Below are 17,221 nucleotides of genomic sequence, written 5' to 3' on the forward strand. Positions count from 1 at the left end.
TTTCCTGGGTTACAGACTACTGAAAGCCTATCTCAGGCATTAGTTCTAAGGGTTGTTCTCTTGCAATTCCAGCCGCCCTCCATCCCATCACCTCTCAGCTGCCCTCTGGATCTTGCTGCTGCTGCCTATTGCAGAAACCTGATCTTCCCTTATTAATAACAATCCTCTTAAGCCTTTTGCGGCCTGAATAACTCGGGAAATCCAGATTTAAGAAATCCATGTCAAATTATGTTTGTAAATAACAGCAAGGATGATGTCTAGTGGGAAGGGTGCAGGGACCTATGCGAGGTGCTGTACTTTTGCCATAGCACAAGGGAACTAGTGCAGCTGTGGGGAAGACCAGCACTGCATTTGTAACATTGCTGTGCCATGAGGTGGGGGAGCTGGTGTGGGGTCATGATACTGAGGGCATCTGTAAAGGAACAGATGTAATGGGCCAATACCAGGATGCTTGCCTTACCAGGATGTTTAAACCTGAAGGTCATTACTCAAGCATACAACTTCAGCAGTTGTATACCATCGAGGGCAACCTTAGGATGGCCAAGAGAGCAGAGTACCAGTACTGGACACTGGAGCTATGGGGTTGAAGGTTTGCATCGCTTAATCCCTGTGATAGCAGACAAGGAGAGAAAGAAAAGACTACCAGCATCACAGTGTTTATTCTGCCCCCACTGGCTTTCCCTGTAGTTGACGTTCACAGGCTGTTGTGTCAGCAGACAGAAAACATTAGGGTTGGGCGTCAAACCATCTTAGGATATTGAACCCTGTGCTGGGCACCATGCTCTGTCCCATCGGACCAGCTCCTGGTTCAGATGTTGACTTAGGCAGAAGTATTGCTTGTTTCCATCTCTCCAGTGTGACCATATCATGTGCACAATTGTTGCCATTGGCCTCCCCCCATATATCTCCTTTCCTTGGATTTGATCATGGTCCTTACTCTGAATTCACACTTTCCACCTGGGGAACTCCTTTATTTGAAGGAGTGAACTGCCCTCTTTCTGTCTTGTGAAGGATAAGGGGTTAAAGCTCCAATCACACACTCCAGGCCCCAGGTGTCTCCTGCTTTGAGGCTGGAGGGGAGCAATAGAGCTGAATGTGCTCAGGCTCCTGCAGCAGTGACAGGACTCCCCAGCTATCTGAAGGGTCTATGAAGCGGGGACATGACTGACACTAGCGTATGGGTGGGAAGAGAAACTATAGGTGAGAAGTGTAGATGGTTCTGGGCGGTGTGTAGAGGGGATAAGACTGGTATACTGGGTGGGTGTGGAATTAAAATTATCTGTGGGGGGATTTGGTTTTGGACCAGAACCAGGGTTAGTGTGTGGCTGGAGGATGTGAGGGAGGGCACGTGAGAGGAATCGGGGTAGTATGCCTGGTGGGTGAGGAATGAACAACAGTTGTAATGTGTGGATGTGAGAGAGAGACTGGGAGGGTGGGTGCGATAGGAATGTGAGTCTAGGGAGGAGGGCAGGATTGGAAGGTAGGGGTTGCAGATGGGGGGGTAGGCTGTGGGGTGGGCAGACCTAGAATGTGCAAATTGGGAGAAGAGGACATAAACAAGAACATGAGGAGGCTGGGGGAGGGTGAGAACTCTGAATGAGTGTGGGGCAGGCGGGACTGGACCTGGGGGGATTGTATGGGGCAGGGCTGGGGGAAGGAGGGATTGTGGTCAGGAGGGGGAGCTGGGGAATGATGAGATTATAAGCGAGGAGGGAAGTTTTAGGGGAGCATTGGGGGAAGGTGGGACTGCCAGGTGGGGGCAGGTTCTGGGGAGGTGGTATTGGGGGAAGGTGGGACTGCCGGGTTGGGGGAAGGGAGGCTCTGGGGGGCAGGAGGGACTGCCGGGTTGGGGGAAGGGAGGCTCTAAGGGGCAGGAGGGAGTGCCGGGCTGGGGGAGGGGAGGCTCGGGGAAAGGTGGGACTGCCAGGTTGGGGGAGGGGAGGCTCTGGGGGGTAGGAGGGACTGCCGGGCTGGGGGAGGGGAGGCTCGGGGAAAGGTGGGACTGCCAGGCTGGGGGAGGGGAGGCTCTGGGGGGTAGGAGGGACTGCCGGGCTGGGGAAGGGGAGGCTCGAGGAAAGGTGGGACTGCCAGGTTGCGGGAGGGGAGGCTCTGGGGGGCAGGATTGAGAAAAGGTGGGACTGCCTGTTTGTGGGGGGGGGTGGAGCACCCATGGGGTGGTGGAAGGTAGGACTGGCAGGCAGGAGTTCGTGGGGAGCACTGGGGGGTTGGTGTTGGGGGGGTGGACCAGCTCCCTGCCCTTCGGGTGATGGTCATTTTGTGGGTCTCCCCATCCCCCAGTCTGCAGGTTCATTTGCCAACTGTCACTTCCCAACTGCCATGGAACTTTTAAGCCAGTGCTTTCCATCTCCTTCTTAAAGGGGCAGTAGCCTAAAAATGACCTGCCGGCTGTTTCCCGAGACCTGGCTCTAGGGGGATCCCTGGCCCCCACTACCTGCACCTGAGGGCAGTGCAGGCAGTCTCTGGCTGGTTGGCTCTCCAAGGTGTGCCTGCTGTGCTGAATTTGGGAGCTTGGAAAGTAGCACAGGGGCGAGCCTAGAGAGGCAGGGATTTAGGCTCTAGGGTAGGAATTCCTACTCCCCTATAGCCAGCAAGCCCCTTCTGACTCGCTGCCTTGTGTGCAGCGCGGAGCTAACAGTGGGCTAGGAGAGTGCCACTGGGGTTCATTGTGCCTCCCTTGTCTTGTCTCATCTCTGTCATAGGAGAGCCCCGCTTTCTGATGAGGAGTCTAACAAGAGCAGCTCCCAGCACTTGGGGTCCCAGGAATTTTGCGTCAGCAGCAGCCTTTCCAAGGTGAGCTCCTTGTACAGAGTGGCTGGGCTGAGGAGCCAAGGACTGCCACGCGTGGGAGTTTGACCCTGACCTGGACCCAAGTGACGAGTGCCTTGTGACAGTATGGTGTGCAGGGCCGGAGACAGTGGAAGGCAGGAGTGCAGGGCCTGGAAGCAGCACTGCTCCCCTTTCCTGTGGGCTTCTCTCTGTCCCATAGAGACCTAGCAGAGAGAGGGAGCAGCCCTCCCCATTGAGAAATGCTGGCTCAGCTTCCAGGGTGTCCCTTCTCCCTTTCTCATTGCAGGTGGAGCTCACAGCAGTCAGCGGTGGCAGCAATGCCGAGGGGCTGGATGCAAATAGCAGCGTGGAGGAAAAACTTGGGCCCAAGCTGGAAGAGCAGTCACCCAAACCCTACTCGAAACCAGAGTGTGCTGGGCAAGCAGTGATAGAAGATAATGTGCTGGGCCCTCTGGCAAACCAGGGAGATGGCAGAGAGCTGGAGCCTGCAGTCCCAGGAGCTGTGGAGCCCGAGAGCAGCAGCCCTGACAACGCCAGGACACCTGCAGATCTTCACAGTGACAAACAAGCTGATGCTTCTCCTGCTTGCCCCAATGCTCCAGATAGTGAACATGCTGGGAAAGAGAAGAGCACCCTGAATGCTGAAACACAAGAGGCAGGAGTGCCTGTGGAGGAGACATTGCCTGTGGTTGCCTCCAGCTGCAACACCCTTGCATCCACTCCAGCCACCTTCACTTTGAATAGAGTGTGTTTTTCCACATCTCAAACCCCAGCTATGCAAAAAATGCCCCTCTCCTTTCAGCCCGGGGCAGTTCTGGCCCCAAGCCAGCCCCTAGTGTATATCCCACCCTCCAGCTGTGGGCAGCCACTCAGTGTGGCTACTCTTCCTAGCCCCCTTGGGGTCCCCTCCACACTTGCTCTCCCAGTCCATCCCTCCTACCTGCAGGAGTGTGGCCCGCCAGGCATTATTGCTCCCCCTGAGCTGTGCTCGTTTCCCTGTACCTTCTCCGTAGCCAGACCCTTACCTTCAGACTCCAAAGTGGTGTCTGTGGAGGTGAACCAGCTGAGCTGCCCTTCACCTTCAGGTGGGAACAGCACCCAAACTGCTGCAGCTATTGATGGCCCTTCCCCATCCATGGAGGGCTCTTCGCTTTCACCCAGCCAGCCTTCCCTGACAGCATCATGTGGGAGTGCAGCTCCCCCACCAGGTACTGGCCTGCATACTAGGGCCTCTGGTGCTCCAGAGCAGGTCGCTCAAGGGGCCACAACTTCGCTTTCTCCCCTGAAGTCCCCCCCACAGCTGGAGCGTGAGATGGTCTCCTTCCCAGAATATTGTGAGATGCCTCTTGATCTGTCCTCTAAATCCAACCGCCAGAAGCTGCCTCCACCGAGCCAGCGTAAGACACCCCCCATGCCCATCCTAACGCCGGTGCACACCAGTGGCAAGGCAGTGCTCACTACGGTCCTGTCCAAGTCCCAGCGTGCAGCCCAGAGCGCAGGAAGCAGTGTCACCTCATGCTTGGGTACCAGCCCTCCCTTGGTAATTTTTCCTGACTTCCTGCGTAATGGTGAGCAGGGCTCCTGGATGAAAAACTCCACGGCACTGATTAGCACCATTCCAGGCACCTACGTGGGGGTGGCCAACCCAGTCCCTGCCTCACTACTGCTCAGCAAAGACTCCAGCATTAGCTTCAGCAGGGATCCACAGCACCTCCCCAAACAGGAGCCCATTTCCATCATCGATCAGGGAGACCCCGGAAATGTTGGGCCACCCTCTGGGAAAAAAGGCAGCCAGGCTAGTGTGGAGGGTCAGCAGGACCCAGCTAGGCGGTTCCTCTATGGCAGAGTTGCCCCAGGGGCTTCATTGTGCCAATCCAAAGAACTCTCTCTCTGGAATCCTGGTCAGGGAAGCATTTACCCCCGATGCCCAGTTAATGGGAAACCATCCAGTCCCCAGCTTCTGCCTGTTGGGTGGTCTCCCTATCACCAGACCCCTCTGCTTTCAATTGGCATCTCCACAACTGGACAGCTGCCCCTGAATCAGAGTGGCCCCTCCAAACCATCTGGTGCAGGCGAGCTCCCTGTGTTTCCCAGCATGCAACCTGTAGAGTCTGGCATGGCAGCCTCCAAGGTCCCAGAGAGTCTGCCAAGACTTCCGTCTCTGGAATGGGAAGCCATGTCCAAAGCCAAGAACTGCAGGGTCTTGCCCAAGTTCTGTGAGGAGCCCATCAATCCAGTCCCCATAGCTGTAGCTCCATCTCTTCAGGCCAATACTGTGGAAGCAAATGGGGGAAAGGGGAAGGCAGAAAGCCCTTCCAGGAGCCAAGGGTGTGATGAACCAGAGGCTGACTCCGGTAGAGATAATGTTGTACAGACTGAGGCTCCCCCAGGGAGCTGTAGCCTCAAGCAGTTAGGAGACTCAAAACCTAAAAACCAAGTGTTAGCTGCCTATCTGTCACATGACCTGCCTGTAGTCAATCAGCAAGGCCTGCAAACAGCCTCTGAGCTGCCAGCTGCACCTGTAGAGAGTCAACGCAAGGAACTGGGATGTGAGGTGGCCCGGGAGCAGCCAGCCTCAGAGGCCCCCCAGTGTATACACCAGGTGGACCTGTGCAGGGTCAAGAAAGAGCGAGTGGAATGTGATGTGCCATTTGCCTCTGGGGCTTGTCTGCGAGCTGGGGTAGCCCCCAAGGGCTTTCCAGAGACCAAACTCAAGGGAACAGCGCATATCAAACAAGAGGGCAGCTTATGTTGCAAATCCAAACGGCAACACGATGGGCGGGCCAAACAGGCCCACAAGAGACTGAAGTGCAGAACCAGAGATGGAGAGGAGGCCCCAAGCAAGTCAGGCAGCCGGAGCTTGCACGGATGGAAGGTGGGTGAGGAGCTACTCAAGACGGTCACCAGCCCCCCAAAAGGAGGCAGGCACAGATAGTTCTAGTGCTGGGACTCTGTACTTCCTAGAATAATATCGGGGGTCAAAACCAAAGTAAGGGAGGAGGGGACAACAGTGTAAGGAGGAAGAGGAACCCATCATTGCGGCAATAAGAGGGATTGGCAGCTGGGTGAAGAGGGAATGTTTGGGGAACCTCACTAGGGGCCTTTTCATTCCAGGCATCTCAGTATTGTCTGGCATTGGGTTTATGACTGGAATAGCAGAGTGTTGGGATTGAGGGGCAATAGCTGGGAAGGCTGTGGGTCAGGACTGAGAGGTATTGATACAGCTAGCAGTGAGGGACACTATTCTGGGGTCCTTCCTGCTGTCCCAACATGATGCTTGTATTGAAGCTTGGACTGAAACTTACATCTGTCTTGTTTGCAGTGGCAAAAGCATCGCGGGGACCTGCATGAGATCGGCAAACGAGAAAGCCGGGTGGGCCCAGGATCCATGAATGAGCACAATAGCCTCAGGGTAAAGCGCAAGCGCAGGAGGCCAGCAAAGACAGAGCTCCAATCTCCAGGGCGTCCTGGGGACAACCATGAGGAAGGTACTGTTACAAATTCTGAATAGTGTTCTTCCCTTGCAAAGCCAAGCTGTAGCATTGTCTTGGCATTCTGCTCCCCTTGCCTGCCAGAAGATCTGGCTGTCAGTTCTCCTGGAGCTGAGTTCCTATGGGCTGCGGAGCTGGGCACTACATACAGCAGGTTAGAATCCCATGTAGGGATCCAGTATAATGTGGTGCGTTGTCATTCCCATGCCAGCAGTCCTCTGTCAGCTCCTGGATTCCCCATTAGCTTTTCAGTGGTGTTAGTCCTCTGGGGTCTCCTCTCTTCCCAGGTTACCTTGAGAAGAAACCCAAGAACAATTTCCGTGATTTCATCCCAGTGGTGCTGAGCAGCCGGACACGCAGTCAGTCAGGTTGGTGATTGCAGCAGACCCCAGAGGCCAGCCTCTGCCAGGGAGATTCAGCTAGCCAATATGGCTGAGACTGAGATGTCCTGTCCGTTAGGCACTGCAAGCCGTGTGCCTGGCAGTTGGGAGCAGAGTACTTTACTAACTTGGTCTAGTGACTGGTTCAGTGGGGAGTTGGGGGTGAAGGGAGCAGGAGCATGTCCCTGCCCACATGACCCAATCAGTTTTGGGGACAGGAAGGTCTTGTGGGGTACTGAGGAGGGACTGTCCTGTCCCCAGTTTCTTAGCTGGGAGTGTTCTTGTGGGCACTTTTCGCTCTGCTTGTGTTGAGAGGTCTCTAGTAACTGGACACACTTTGTGTGGTCCTCTCTGCAGGAAGTGTTGGTGGCTCCTCTGCTAGTGTGCGAGGAGAGTGTGAAGTGACTGGCCAGGAGATCTTACCACTGCTGGAGGAGGAGCAGGAGGAGGAGACATCCTTGAAACGCCGCAGGCTGAGGAAATCCCACAGAATGTCCCGCTATCGCAGCCACAGGGCCAGAGACAGGTCTCAGTCAGAAAAGGGCAGCTGCCACCTGAGGAGGGCCCGGGAGTTGCCCTGGAGAGTGGAGGCACCAAGGCAGCTGTGGGACCCAAATGAGAAGGATGATGACAGCCATGTCAGGAGGAAGAAGAGGAGACGGCAGAAGAGCTGGAAATACCAGACTGGGGAGTACTTGACTGAGCGAGAAGAGGAGGAACATGTGAGCTGCTACTCCCATAGGAGGCGGAAATCGAAAGCAGGTACTGGCACTGGCAGAGGGGAAGGGTCTTTGGCTCAGCTGGCTATTCTGCAGGACCTCTTCCAGACCAGCCTCTTGTTCCAGCACTGCTCTTAAAGTTCTGGCTTAGAACCAGAGCATCAGCTCCAAGTCCTATGGGCCATGGGCTGCATGTTCAGGGACCATTCCCTCCATTGTGCTGCCACTGCGGTGGGCCACCGGTCCTTTCCAGGATAATTACTGTAAATGATGGGCCAGGGAACCCCAAATTATGTGGCAGTGTTAACTGGGTACTGACTTCATTCCACAGTTAGGCTGGACTGGGCGCAGGGAAGGAGGAGGCCCAGTATAATTGCACTGGATAAATGTGGACCCTGGGGAGAGGCATCCAAGGGTAGTGCCTGCCTGACAGGAGTAGAGAGAACTGAGACCATTACAGTTAAGACTTGCTTTTACACATACAGCTAACTGTTTGTCTTTATACACAAGTAAGCTGTAAGGCTTATGAAAGGGAGCAGAGGAAGCTTTGTTCAGCAGGAGCCTAGGAGAGAGGGTGACTTGGGAGCCAGGGGTGTGACAGACCCCAGCAAAATGCCTGAATCTGTGGGGTGAATCCTTTCCCACAGTGCACATTCAGGACTGTAATAGAAAGCTGCAGTTGTTCCCCTCCCAGCTCCTCCTGATGCAGGCCACAGTCCTCCATTCACCATCTCCTGAGCTTCCCACCTGTGGCTCAGCCAGTGACGCAGATCCTCCTGAGTCTAGGTAGGCACTTGTGCTCCCCCCCCACACACACCCTGATTCTTTCCTGGGCATTTCGGGATGTCTGCTGCTTTGCAGGCCAGCTCTCCCTTTCCATGCTGGTGGAGGTGTTTGTGAAGCATTTGGAAAGCAGTGAATTTTGTCAGCTTCTGGAGCTGCACAATGGCCTGGCTTGTGTGTACATTGCTCTGCTTGTACCCTCTGGCTTTGCTCATATGTGCCCGCTGTGGGGCTGCTGATGTGAGGCAGGACAATGCTGCTGTGATTGTACTGGGGGGCGGGTGCCTCTTTGGAGTGCACATTAACTACTCCCGCTCTTGGGTCTCTTTTTTATCAGTAGCTGCATGATGAATCTAGGAGTGAGCCAGCCACCTGCTCCTGGGAATGAGACAGCTGGAATGTCCAGGGGTGTAAACCTGGGATTGGGGCAGGGGAGAAAGAACTACCATGGCCCTTGAGGTACTGCAGGAGCTACTAATGATGTGTGATGGAGGGAACCTGATGGAGCTGCCTCGGAAAGTCAAGTAGCCTGCAGCCAGACCACCTTCTGATTGGATGAGTGCTAACTCAAGAGCAGTTTGACCAGTTTTCTTCAGAAAACTTCTCCTTTATATGGCAACTTGGGCCAAACCAATGCTTCCAAGCAAAGTTATTGATGGAAGGGCTGGAGGCCACTCACATAAGGCTGGTTGGGGAAGCTGGTTGCAGCCTTCACTGTGAAGGAACCGTCATCTCTTTGCAAAGTAGGAGGACAAAGTGTTACCTATGGAGTTATAATTATGAACTGCACCTGTGTTGCCCTTACATAACTGTCATGTGCATGCATTCCCCTGGGAGGCAGGTGGCCTTGTCTCCGTGGAGCAGAGGTGGAGAAGCAAAGTGACTTATCCAGAGTGACTTCCTTGCCCTGCACTCAGACTCTTCTCAGGCTTAGCCTTTAACCCAGTCAGTCAGATAGTGCTCTGCAGGCAACATAGGGTCACTGTGTTCCCCTGCAGCCCACTTTAAAGCTATTGTTAATCTCTATCCATTGGAAAAGGGCCAGCACTGCAAATGCCTGTGCATTGCTCAGTGCACAGGGGTTTTATTCTCACCTTCTTTGCACCCAAGGGCTTTATTTTCTCATTATATACTTTAATATCTTCCACTTATAATTGTTCCCTTACTGTTAGGTGTTATAAAATTGCATGTCCTTGCCTGATGTTATGGGTTCTGTAACAAGCAACCCTGAATTAGGTGGGAAGAGTCCAAATTTCCATTGAGAAACCTTAGCTCAGAATGTCTCTATTTCTGTGTATGTAAAATCAGAGCCTTAATGTTGCACTTAAGAGGAAGAAATAAGAAAAATCACTGAAAAGGCAGCATGGACAGCGGTACAGGGCATAGTTTGGCAGGAAGTGGAATAGCAGCTGCCATCTGGGGATAGGAGGATTCCCTATTTTTCCCTTAGATGTCTCTCATCAGCACTGCTTAGCTTCAAAGATCTGAATAGATCACACCCTGTAGCAGTATGGCTACAGGATACTGATTTTGTTAATGCATTTTATTAAACCACTGGAGAACTTGCCAACAGGATGAGAAAACAAACTCTGTTCTCCTGAGTACTGTCCCAGTGCAGAATAACAGGCACGCGTTGTCCGGAGAAATAGAATATCCAAGTGAGTGTGTAACCAGCTCCACAACTGCTCAGCATAGAGACCTGCATAGGGTCAGACCAGTAAGGCCTTCTGTCATCCTGCATCCCACTGATGCACTTTCATTTTCAATGTGCTGTGTTCATCTCTGTATACCCTTATTCTTCTGTACTCTGCTTCTTGGCAGAGTAACCATGGCTTTGGTGGACCTGGGCCCAAGCTTTCAGATGTGGCCAACGAAGTCCTGCAGGGGCTGACTGCTCTTGACCTACAGGGGGAAGTCTGGGCCCCTAGTCTTTGTCTCTGCATCCTGTGGACCCTGTCTCTTCTTAGATTTCAGGTACCGGAAGCAGAAGGAATGTACCCAAGGCAAAGACTCAGAGCTGCGATTGAGGAGCAGGCTTTCCCCATCGCCTCGGAAGTCCCAAGGGCGCCCGGACTTCCGAAATGGCTTTCTCCTGGATCACCCGGACAACTCCTCCATCCAGGAAGCACTCGAGAAACCATCAGGAAAACGCAAATGTAAAACAAAACACCTGGCAGGAATCTGTGAAGAAGGGAAGGTACGATCCAGGCCTAGGGAACGGGGATCATCAACCCAGCATATGTAGGGGGGAGGGGATATCTGGATCCAGCCTCGTCCAGCTACTCTGAGGAAGCTCCCTCCATCTATATTTTCCAGGTGAAAGGGCACTGGAATCAGCCCAAGCCACGCTCTATGAAGAAGGCCCAGGAGCTGTGGCCACTCTGCAAGTCACGGCAGGCCAGCCCAGGAAACTCCCCTGAATTGCCCATGACCCAGCACATCCCTCCTGAGGCTCGGCGGCTGATTGTGAACAAGAATGCCGGGGAGACTCTCCTTCAGCGAGCGGCACGGCTTGGTTACAAGGTGAGTGCTGGGCCGAGAACAGCTTTTGCCCACCTCCTTCTGCTAGGGCTTGCTGCTGAGTACCTCGGGAGCCATGCCCCTCTCTTGTGGTTTGTGTAACCAGGCCTCTGGTGGTGTCATTCCTCCAGGACGTGGTGCTCTACTGCCTGCAGAAAAAGAGCAGCGAGGTGAACCACCGTGACAATGCCGGCTACACAGCTCTGCATGAAGCCTGCGCACGAGGCTGGATTGATATCCTGCACATTCTGCTAGAGCACGGTGCCAATGTGAACTGCAGTGCACAGGATGGCACAAGGCAAGCCAGCTCCCAGTACTACTAGCCCAGAGAGTTTGGGGCAGAAGCTAGCGAGACAGCAGCTTCCAGGGCTGTGGGTCTGGGAGTCTTTCAGGCAGTGTCACTAACCGACCTTTGGCAGTATAGCCACCTAGGGAGAAGCAGATTGTTTGTTTGCTCTGTGGACTGCACAGATCTCCTTTTCCTCTGGTAACTCTCTTGTCCCTTGCCAGGCCTGTTCATGATGCAGTGGTGAATGACAACCTGGAGACCATGTGGCTTCTGCTCTCGTATGGGGCTGACCCCACACTTGCCACTTACTCGGGGCAGACAGCCATGAAACTGGCCAGCAGTGAGGTGATGAAGCAGTTCCTGAGCGGTAAGTCGGGCATGGTAATGATTTGATGTTTATACAGAGTACCTTCCACCCCAAAAGAACCCAAATGCTTTACAAACTGTAGGTGTTAAACACAAAACTGCATGGCAGTATTCAGGGGCCATAGTTAAACACTCAGTCATCAGGAGATGCCAGAGGAAAGGTGGATTGAATAAACATACTTCTGCCCCAATGCACATTGGTGCCAAGTCCAGTCTATACTGTTTCTCAAGTACTACAGTAAAGGACATGAGTCCTTCTCCAGTCATAGACACACAACCATCTGCAAGAACCTGTGATCATGTAACTAAAGGTAGTATCCTAATGCAGGGCAGAGCTGATGTGTGTTCAAACCTAACTGGCAATTCCTGCCTTTACTATGCAACTTCAGCACTCCATTAACATGCACTTTTGCAGCTGAGAAGTGATGTTCTCAATTCTAAAGTTACTCCCTCTGAAGAGTGTTTACCTGCCATTGTTAGCAATAATGCTTCAGGTCACTGTGACTGCACGCTTAAAGTAAAATGTCTGTTTGCTTCCTGTGCCATTTGTTTGGAATTGGTGTTGCTATTTTCCTGTTGTTGTGGGTCTTGCACAGAAGCAAGGCAGAGAGAAACAGTTAAAAAAGTAACTGTAATGGGATTACACAGGTGTTGCCTGAAACTGTGTTTAGCTCCTTTTTGTTCTTCACTAGATTCAGGATGATAGGTACCTTTTTATTCCTGTGGTTGTGAAAAGTTGTGCCCATGTGCTCTTCTAGACTTAACTAAATTCTTGTGTGTGTGTGCTTGGAACCACTCCTTCCAAATAGATAATACCTTAACTCTAGTGGGTTGTAGAGGAGTTGTTCTCACCCTCCCCTCCCCCTTTCTTTCTCCTGTTCGCAGTCCCTGGTCACCCTTTTGGAGGTTAGAGGGCATATTCCTCATGGACTGTGGTCCCTTGTCTACCATTGCCTTGGGCTGCAGGGAGGAGTGAGTCACTTCAGCTCTCTGCTGCTTCCCCCAAGAGCCTTGCTGATGAAAGGATGAGAATGTTGTATAGCTGCTCTATGGGTGCCTCCCTTCCTTGCTTTCCTCTTGCAGATTACCTCTCGGATCTCCAAGGGCGTGCTGATGGGGACCCCCGAACAGCATGGGATTTCTACAGCAGCTCTGTACTGGGTAAGTTCAGCTGATTCTATCTCCCCTTGCAGGGCAGAGTGTGGTGTGCCTGCTGGATGAGGACTAGACAACAGTCACACAAGCTGGGACTTGCTAAGTGTATAGAAGGAGAAAATGAGCAGGGAGCCCTCACTGGCATGTGATCTGCTATATTTTCACACCATTCACTGACTCAAGAATCTACTAGTTCCTGAAAGGGACTTTTTCTTCAAATATCTGTCCACATGGATCCCAGTCTAGGGTCACGCATACTCCATGAGCGTGAGATTAGCTTCTTTTGTCCAGCGTTAGTTGGGCTATACATGTACCCTGCATGCTCTTGAGCTCCTCCTCTGAAGGTGTAAAGGGCAAGGGCCCTAGCCACCACTCACTTCCTGCTGACCGTGGCAGCAAGGTAGAACTGCCTCAGTATGTTTCACTAACCTGTAGCTGTAACGTCTTTGTTACTCTAGTGCAGATGATGTTTTTATAGTTAATGTCTTGGTAGTCCGTTGGCAAAATAAAGAAGACAAAACCTTTTTATTCCTTCAGGGAGTTTTCCAAGGTACTGCAGAGGCTAAGGCTCTAGGCTTTAAGTCATGCCCAGACTGCAAAGCAGCCATTCTTTTAAATGATGGGTATTTTAAATGTCTAGTGCTCCATTTGTTTATCTTTCTCGACACAAACTCCAAAGGCTAGAGCTGCACATTTAAAATTATTTTAGTTAGATTACTCCATGAAGAGAGGGTCTAATTCTGAGATCCTTTGGCAGACAAAATCCCGCACTACTCCATGACTGACAGTATTAAGTCAATGCTGCTTCTATTTGTGAGGTTGCTCCCAGATCTCAAGTCTCTTTGTGTTCGGAAAGACTGGGCATTTATCAAAGGCTGCTGATACTCTGGCACAGATCCCCTCAGGTGAGTCTGTGGCTCCTGCTGCCTGTGACAGGGAAAAAAAACTCTGAAACTGTCCTAGCACTTATCACCATCCCCAATACTAGCTAAAAATGGAGTGAAAACATGCACCTCATCTGACTGAGTGTAGGCTCTGTCTTCTAAATCCTGACCTGCTGGCTACGACAACTATGGTACCAATTCAGCACCATTCCATATCAGCTACCACCACTTCGTCTATCTTGGGTGTTATCTTCTGTGTCGCTCACTTAAATTGTTCCAGCACTGTGCAGTGACAAAAGACTAGCATTGGTGACAATTTCTGCTCTAGTATCTATGCAACCAATATCACAGATCTCGAAGCAGCTGTTTTCAGCATATCTGGAGACCTGAGCTGGTATTTCCTCTACTTGATGTTTCTCCCTTGTCAATAAATCTCTCATTGATACTGAAGACAAGAGTCCCAATAATGAAGATTTCACTTCACCATAATCTTCGGTTTCAGTTTCAATATGACATCACATAGTATCAGTTCTCCACAGTTTTCCTCAACTCCACAAAGATCAGCACCTCCTTCAGAAGAGGTGTATTCTTCTGCCTCATCATCACTTTCAGTCTATAGCAGAAGTCCATCGCCTAGTGCTGCCTCCTTTTCTCCTCAGTCAACTTGTGAAGGGGCCTCTGAGAAGAGGGTTTCAAGATGATGTTCTTCTCATCATACAAGACAATTCAGGAAGATCTCAGAATTGTTGGATCCTTCCTTCTTGTCCCCATATGCCATACCCATATGGGATGCAATCCTGGCCATATGACCTCCCTTGAGCCCACACCTCCTTTTACTCCATATTCTTCTAAAGCTTCTGTAGTTAGATCCACCTTAGGAGATTTATCTGTATCACAGCCTCTCATCCACCCCACAGAGTGCTTCTCAGCACCTGGTTCAAGAATTCTGGAATGAAGAGATAACATGGATTGCTATGATGACCCTTTGGTTCCATGAGCTATTTCTTCTTCTTCTTCTTCTTCTTCTCATAGACTTTAAGGTCAGAAGCGACTATTATGATCATCTAGTCTGACCTCCTGCACAACGCAAGCCACAGAATCTCACCCATCCACTTCTATAACAAACCCTTCACCTATGTCTGAGTTATTGAAGTCCTCAAATTGTGGTTTGAAGACCTCAAGCTGCAGAGAATTCTCCAGCAAGTGACCCGTGCCCCATGCTGCAGAGGAAGGTGAAAAACCTCCAGGGTGTCTGCCAATCTGCCCCAGAGGAAAATTCCTTCCCGACCCCAAATATGGCAATCAGTTAAACACTGGTGGGCAAGAGTCACCAACCCGGGCAGCTCTGGGACCAGTAGAGCCATGGGGGAGCAGCCACTGGCACACAGCCCCAGACATATGGGTGGCCTGTTAGGGTGAGTCGGGGGTGGAGGTGGTGCTCCCTCCCTGGACCCTGCTATGCCCTTATGAAGTTATTAATCCTTAGGGTACCTTCCACTGTCAAGGACTTTAAGGCCTTGCAGAACCTTCTGAAGAGGATCGCTGACACCTTAGAAATTCCTGTTTAGATGATACAAGAATGGTCACATAGAATGTTTGATACGATTGCACACTGTTTATGAAGGCTGTTTGGTGATGGCCGTTAATGGAGGCATTCTCGATCAAGCCAGGGCCTTTGGCAGACGTTGGCCTCCAACTCAGCTACCTCCGAAAGAGTAGGCTGTTGTTTTCAAGTTCCAAGTAAAGGCTCTGAGAACTTTATACTTACCTGGTTTCAGGTTCATTGTGCATGGGCAGCAGCCGGTCAGCCAAGATTTACTCTTGGAGACAAAGACTCAAAGAAGTTGGACCTATTTGAGAGGAAGGTCTATTCCTTGCTTAGCCTTCAAGCCAGTATTGCAAACTTCCAGGTTTTGCTACCTAAGTATGATTGTCTCCAGAGGGAGGGTCTACCAGTTCTTGTGTGAAGTTCCACAGGATTTTAGGGTTGAACTTAAGTTTCTATATTTATCGGGTCAGCTAATTGCAACAGTGGTTCTTCAAGCTGCGTTTGATGCCTCCAACACTGTCACAAGATCAGGGGTAACTGCAGGCACCATGTGTACAGTGTTTGGGCTCCAGACAGCCCAATAAAGGATTTACCCTTTGATGCTCATGGCCTCTCTAATTCTAAAGCACATGAAGCATTGCACTCATTGAAAGATTCCAAACTGATGTTTCATTGCCTAGGCCTTTACACCCCAGCCCAAAGAAGGAAGCCATTCAAACCACAGCACCAAGTAAGATAGATACCTCCTTCCTCTTATTTTTAACCATCAGAGACCATCAGAAACCTTTAAGAGGAGGCCTTATTGTCAGAAGCAAAGGGGTTCTGCTGTAACATCTCACAACACATCAAGCCCAAGGCAGCAAGTTTGATGCCATGGTTGAATGCCTGGACCAAATCATGCATTTCTTCCCTCCATTTGGCATTTGCCTCTCTGATACATTGGCTGAAATTACTAGACTGCTGGGTCTCAAAGTCATCCAGAAGGGCTATGAGATACAATTAATCCATGCCTACTCCCTGCCCTCCAACCCATCCTTTTTCAGGGACCACTCTTGTGAGAGCATGTTTTCAGCACTAATCTCACAGAATTCCTCAGAATGGCTTTTAGGGATTGATGTTTTCATCTCCAAATCCCACAAACAGTCTGGTGACAAATGCCTCCAAACAGGGCCGGGGCGAGCACAGCTAACTCAAGATTTATGTTCCATCTACAGAATCCCAACTACACATAAACATACTAGAACTTGAGGCTGTTTGTCCAATTTGCAGAGCATTTCTTCCTCTGCTTCAGGGCACCACTGTCCATGTTTTGACACGGTACTACTCTGGGGCACTTTTGAACAGGCAAAGAGGAGCAAAATATCCCCCTCTGTGTCTAGTGGCCATTCTCCTCTGGGAATGGTATGTTCAGCATCATGTCCATCTCCATAGCCCTACTCTTATCTGACTTCCAGAATAATGCAATGGATGTACTCAGTAGAAAATGCTCTTTTCCTATGAATGTTCCCTCAAGGACTCAGTTCTTTTGAGAACTTTTCAGAAGAGGGCCCTTCCCACCATAGATCTGTTTCCAACTGGTCTAAATAATAAATGTCCCATGCTTTGCTCCAGGGGAGGAAGAAGTCCAGGCTCCCTCTCGGATGTTTTTCTGATTAATTGGGACAGGAATCTGCCCTAAGGGTTTTCCCCCCAATCCCTCTGATGCACAGCGTTCTTAAGGAAATAAAACTAGACAGGGCTCAAGCCATCTTAATGGCCCTGGCATGGGCATGTACTCAGAGATGGTACATCTACTGATTCAATTGCAATTCAAGCTACCTGTCTCTCTGGACATAATATCCCAGGACTGAGATCTGATTCTAAACCCAGATCCAGTGTCTTTTTACTAGATTGGAGGCTCTCTGGCTGAGCTTGAAGATAGATGTTGCTCAGCAGAGGTACAGAACATTCTCATTCAAAGCCAAAATTCTTCAAGGCTTATGGGGCCAAATGAAAATGTTTTCAGTATGGGCTTCCCACCATAACTTTCCTCCCTGTGGGTGTGTCTGTTCCTATCCTCCTAGATTACCTGTCTATCATTGAAGCTTTTCAGGTTTCTCCAGGAAAGCTTCAATTATAGACAGGTAATCTAGGAGGATAGGAACAGACACACCCACAGGGAGGAAAGTTATGATGGGAAGCCCATACTGAAAACGTTTTCATTTGGCCCCATAAGCCTTGAAGAATTTTGGCTTTGAATGAGAATGTTCTGTACCTCTGCTGAGCAACATCTGTTCT

General features: G+C 51.0%; 1 protein-coding gene across 1 annotated transcript in view; it reads left to right on the forward strand.

Moving 5' to 3' along the window:
* The window catches only part of BCORL1 (BCL6 corepressor like 1), a 47,541-nt gene that overhangs the window by 10,982 nt on the left and 19,338 nt on the right, over window positions 1–17,221 (forward strand). Inside the window, exons 3-12 of the mRNA XM_030574709.1 lie at window positions 2,721–2,811; window positions 3,095–5,683; window positions 6,131–6,296; window positions 6,587–6,667; window positions 7,037–7,441; window positions 10,149–10,378; window positions 10,498–10,704; window positions 10,833–10,999; window positions 11,212–11,357; window positions 12,440–12,517. Of these exons, the coding sequence (XP_030430569.1) occupies window positions 2,721–2,811; window positions 3,095–5,683; window positions 6,131–6,296; window positions 6,587–6,667; window positions 7,037–7,441; window positions 10,149–10,378; window positions 10,498–10,704; window positions 10,833–10,999; window positions 11,212–11,357; window positions 12,440–12,517 (4,160 nt within the window). The remainder of the gene's footprint in view (window positions 1–2,720; window positions 2,812–3,094; window positions 5,684–6,130; window positions 6,297–6,586; window positions 6,668–7,036; window positions 7,442–10,148; window positions 10,379–10,497; window positions 10,705–10,832; window positions 11,000–11,211; window positions 11,358–12,439; window positions 12,518–17,221) is intronic.

Source organism: Gopherus evgoodei, chromosome 9, assembly GCF_007399415.2.
Source record: "Gopherus evgoodei ecotype Sinaloan lineage chromosome 9, rGopEvg1_v1.p, whole genome shotgun sequence".
Lineage (NCBI taxonomy): Eukaryota > Metazoa > Chordata > Testudines > Testudinidae > Gopherus > Gopherus evgoodei.